Here is a 5,303-nt window from a genome sequence, read left to right on the forward strand (position 1 = left end):
AATAATAACCTTGTTCTAACTAAAAACAACACAATACTTGATAGACATTAACTAAACTTGAGAATTAAAGAAACAGGCGGGTTGATATTGCGGAGCATAACTAAACAATAAGTAAATCCAATTTTCATTTCCCCTCACTTCTGAGGGCCCGAGTCCCAGGCAGCTCTCCGTCACTTCATTCCCCCTCACTTACCCACAAAACAAAAGAGAACAGAAAATCAAAAGGACTTGTGGTGGCACCCTCCCCTGGTGCCCTTGACCAACCACACAAATCAAAAGGAGAGGTTTTGTGGGGGACTAGCCTGTGGGGGACCTTACGGCGGGGCTGGGCACGGGTCTCCTGTGGGGGCAACAGAGCCCTTCCTCCGGCTGTACGGAGGGTGCCGGCTCTCCTGCCTAAATAAATAAAATAACTGGGTCGACTGGCTTCTGGGGGTCGCCTACGTCCGTAATCTCTGAAACATGAATTACAACAAAAATCGGGGACTGCTAATACAATAGGAAAGCGGGAGCAGGGTTGGGGGCTGTCGCAAAGTGGGTTAGGGTAGAATCCGGGGAGGCATGGCCGCTACCGTCCTGGCAAGGGCACAGAAAAGGAGGGGAGATGGCAGATGGCTGGTGGCTGGCCTGTGCTCTTGAGCAGGTTCCATCTCCAGTCCTGTCCTTCTCAGGGATAGTGGGTTCAGGGAAGCGGGGGATGGAATACGAGAACTGGGAAAGGAAATTGGTTAAATATTGTGCAACTAAAATTTAAATTTAAGTGATCGTCAAATATACCCTCAATTATCACCAAACATCGCAAAGTAAATGATTTTCAATAATCCCTATATGATCACTGGATATCACTAATAAGGTATCAAACGTACATTGAGACAAAAAACAGGAGTCCATGGGAAAGGTTAAAGTCTAGGGGACGTTCTTCCAGAGCATAGACCCAAGAAGTCCCCTAGCAGGCCCACAGGCCTCCGCAGTGGCTCACGCAGATCCAAACTGCACCAGTTTTCACTCCCTCATGTAGGCCTTAGTTCCCGTGGCAGAACTCGCCTTCCCACTGGACACTCACCTGTGCCTGAGCCTGTGGAGAAGCCAGGCTCCCTCCCCCTCTGCCCACAGCAACACAGACACTCCCAACCTTTCCCAAGAGCTGCAGCGCAACCACAGCCACAGCAGCAACCCCAGCAGTGACACCACTGCTCTGCTCCGTTTTGCCCCACTCTGCTCCTCTAGTCACAGCTGCAAGCCTGTCTCTCCACAACAGGTTGTGCCTGGCGGCAACAAAGCCACAAGACTTCTGCCCGCTTCCAATCCATGCCACAAACTCCATCTATGGCTCTTCCCACATTTAAGAAACACCTGACCATTCCGAAGCAAATTTAGAGCTTAATGACAGGGTGAGAACAAAGGGAAGCTTCCAACACAGTGAAGGTTTTATTTATTATCCTATTTATTTCCACTATCCGTCTAAACAAACTACAAACTACGAGCTAGAAACTAGGAACTAGGAACTAGAATAAACAACTATGGCCTCTTCCAGGGCTAGTATCTCCTCTCGGCCATAAACTGCTGCGTTGCCACGATCAGAGGCGTCAGGCTGGAGGTCGGCTCGGCGGAGGTTACAAACGGATGCTGCCCAAAGAGAAAAAGAAGAAATTAATTTCTACTTACCTCTCAGGCTGAAACAGGCTTTCTCTGGCAACAAGAAAGATACAGAAAGGAGGGCATTCTGTGCACCTCTGTCTCCACATCCAGGACCTTGCTACATGGGGCCAACATGGCTCCCAATCCCACAAATCCATTAATTCAGATGTCTTCAGCCTAAGGAGATTTGGTCTAGGTGACCTTGAAAGGCTCCTTCCAACCCATCCTAGGCCAGGATTCTCCTCTCTTTTCCTTTGAAAAGCCCCCCAGACTGGAGATTCTTAGGAGCGGGGCCCATCCGAGGCCTTGGACTTGAGCAGATGAGGAGCCCCTGGCAGTGGGTGGCTGGCGCATCCGGCAGCCGCTCTGCCTTTTACCTGCAGAAGTTCCTGGGCAGACCAGCGCCTGTCCTCGTCCGTCTCCAGGCAGCAGTGCAGAAAGTCTCGCAACCAAGCGGACTGTTGCCTGGGGTTCTGCAGCTTCGGGCTGCCCCTGGTGCTTATCAGCTGTTGAACCTAGAGCAGAAGGAAATGCCACGCTCTACCTGCCTCTTTCACACCCCAAACTGCTCACACAGACCCCACCGGACAAGCTCCGCTCTCCAGTGGCTCTTTACTCCCTGCCCGAGGGTGGCAGATACCTTTCCTGCCCCTACTAAAAGAACCCAAAGCCCGAGGCAGCCATAGCCAGTCCAATATGCAAAGGCTCTTGCCTTGGCCCCTGATTTCATTGGCTGATGGAATTAGGAGCAACTCCATCAGCAAAAGCACCCTTTGCTTCTCTGAGCACTGACACCAGCTCTACAGGCGATGCGGAAGACAGACTTTTATCTAACTCTACTATTTCCAAGGATTATTCCATCAAATGCAGCTCAGCACTGCTCACTGCTCCCTTAGGCAAAGCTTCCATCAAGCAAAAGGCATCGTGAGGTTTTGGTGCAGTTCGTGATCAAATGCCAAGGGGATAATCTGGACAAGAAGCACGAGAGACTATGCAGCCTGGAACCCGTCATTTTCAGCTGCTAGCAAGCTTCCCAAGCAGAAGAATGGGAGCAGATTTTGTCCGAGTGACAGCAGTATCTGAGAGTAGTTGCAGCGTACCGTGCGGGAGGTCATCATCAGGTAAGGAGGCGCTCCTTCCACCATCTCCATCCCCACAATGCCAAAGGACCAGATGTCCACTTTGGGGCCATAGGGCTTCCTGCTGAAAATTTCTGGCGCCATCCAGTAAGTTGTCCCAACAGCCGATCTCCGTTTGCTCTGCTCAGCGGTGAGCTGAGCAGAAAGGCCAAAGTCAGCTGAGGAGAAAAAAACCATTCTGATCAAGCCAGCGTGAATTAGGGAAGCCAACAAAAGAATTCCCCACGGTACCAATGTCCAAGAAGGCAGTGTGGAATCCCAGCTGCAAAGGGGCCCTGCTGCCATTCCTCAGGCCTGCAGCCGAGGAAATACGGAATTGGCCACTTAGCAAAAGCCCCCAGTTTCAGGCAGTGGCTTTTAGTCCCCTGAAGCTATTAGACTGCAACTGCCTTGCTTGGGAAGGATCACACACAAGCCAAAGGCACCCCCTACCCCTTCTTCCCAGCAACACCTCCCTGCGCCTTGTGGCTGTGCTCTGCGCTCACAGCAGGGCAGCCTGCACTGCCACGGGCATCAGGGAACCGGCAGTCACCCAAAGGCAGCCCCACACCGCAGCCCGCCACGGCTGAGCCTGGCCAACAACACCCACCCAACTTGACAGATCCGTCCAAGCCCAGGAGAATGTTGTGGCTTTTGACGTCTCGGTGGATCACTTGCTTGGAGTGAAGGAAATCCAGGCCTTGTAGGCACTGAGAGAGGAAAAAGCAACACGAGCCTAAGTGGATTTCGTCCCACAAGCAGGGAAGTGGCACATCTGACTTCCTGGGGGATGGTGAGCCATGGCAAGACAGGCTGCTGGCAAAGGCAGCAGAGCCTGCTGCTCCAACACGAGGACAGCAGTGCTTTTCTAAGTGCGGGTGTGTTTGCTTTTGAAAGAGAAAGGGCAATTGTTCCTTTGGCCAGTGCCCTGCAAACACAGACTCAAGAAGCACTGCTGCCGTGGCTGTACTCTCTCCAGCCAGACAACAGTGGCTGCTTTTGCCAACACCACGTTGGCTGCCAGGCTCTCCTTTCAGGCTGAGCTCTGTGAGAGTCCTGCGAGTATCTCTTTGTCTTTGCCACTTGCTTGACATGGTGCCAGCAGCACCTTTGCTCTTAGGAAGGAATGCGGAAGGAATGGGAAGGAACGCAGCGCACACAGGCTCCAGGCAAGTGTTTAGAGAGGCAAAGACAAACACCCTAGAAGAAGGGCAGGGACACTGGCAGGCACTTCCGATGCTCTTGCTACTGCCAGTTATAAGAGAAAGGCAGATAGGAAGCTCGGAAGGTGAAATCTCTCCTCTCCTTATCACCCATTTGGAAGGACCATCCCGACCAAGCCGTGGGAAGCACAAGCGCCATCCCTTACCTCCCGAGAGACAGCTGCTATCTCTCCTTCTGCCATACGAATCTCCCTAATGACATCGTGTAAAGAACCTCCGTCCATGTACTCCATCACCAGCCAGACTTCCTCGTCCACCAGGTAGCTGAAGGGAGGAAACAACAGCCTGGAGATGAATGCGTGCACTTCCTGATGGATTCTCCTTCCCGTGTCTCTCTCAGAAGAAGACAGGAGGAAGTCAATAATCATTCACTATGCTCTCCAGGGCTTGAACTCAATCTACAGTGTTTTGTCAGCACATAAGACCCGTGGGAAAAAAAATCAAATGCCAAACCAAACAAAACAAGTGGAGAGAGGACAGGAACTTTGAGGCTGTTGGCTCAAGAAAGACAGGGCCAAGTCCGCTCTTTGAAAGCACACGTCAAACTAGGTATGCCAGCAAAGATTAATGCAGCCCCAATGCAATCTCCTCCCAAGACACTGTCGATCAGTCCAGAAACAGGAATTAACAGCTCCATCCTCTGTCAGCTCCATCCTCTGCCAGCGGTTGAACCGCTGCCTTGCAGGATGTGGATGACCTTTCATGGCAGAACAGCAGAACCACTCACCTGTCTAGAAAGGTCACAAGATTGGCGTTCTTATTGCCACGCATGACCTGGATTTCATTCAGGCACAGTTCACTGCTGCTCTCTTCCAGGAGACTAGTTTTCTTTATGGCCACCTACAACGACATGGAAAACCGTGAACCAAAGTCTGTGGCGCAGGACCACAAGGGGAAGACGGAGACAGTGATTATGGGAGGATGGAGCTGGGCTGGGCCAAACCGCCTTGTGGCTGGACATCAGACCGCTTGCTTGGGCACCTCCCAGGACAAAGAGCCAGATACCCTTTGCCTTGTAAACCTGGGAGAAACATGGTCTAAGCTCTCCACCGCAAAGCTCTAACAACACAGGCTGTGCCCACAGTCTTCCCCCAGGGCCTTACTTTATCATCCCCATTTTCATTCACACACCCCTTGCAAGCAGGAAGCCATTTTGTGCCGGTAAGAATGGAGCAAAACTGCTGGGAAACCTTTGGCACTTCTAGGGGGCTTGATCATTACTCCAGCAACCACTGGCATTCTCCATTGCACAAGAACAAAGCAAACCCTTGCAGACATGACAGATAAAATGCCGTCCTAAAACAGCACTGCAGAAGCTGTGGCG

At 51.8% G+C, this 5,303-nt stretch overlaps 1 protein-coding gene across 1 annotated transcript; it reads right to left on the reverse strand.

Moving 5' to 3' along the window:
* Positions 1-1,497: 1,497 nt before the first annotated feature.
* LOC137466400 (serine/threonine-protein kinase PAK 3-like) lies at positions 1,498-3,453 on the reverse strand. Its single transcript, XM_068178152.1, has 4 exons — positions 3,367-3,453; positions 2,739-2,935; positions 2,016-2,153; positions 1,498-1,626 (listed from the first exon to the last, which is right to left on the reverse strand). Exons 2-4 carry the CDS (start codon positions 2,859-2,861, stop codon positions 1,537-1,539), a joined length of 351 nt encoding a protein of 116 aa, XP_068034253.1. The 5' UTR covers positions 2,862-2,935; positions 3,367-3,453; the 3' UTR covers positions 1,498-1,536.
* Positions 3,454-5,303: the final 1,850 nt, after the last annotated feature.

The sequence above is a fragment of the Anomalospiza imberbis genome, unplaced genomic scaffold (genome assembly GCF_031753505.1).
Source record: "Anomalospiza imberbis isolate Cuckoo-Finch-1a 21T00152 unplaced genomic scaffold, ASM3175350v1 scaffold_199, whole genome shotgun sequence".
NCBI lineage: Eukaryota > Metazoa > Chordata > Aves > Passeriformes > Viduidae > Anomalospiza > Anomalospiza imberbis.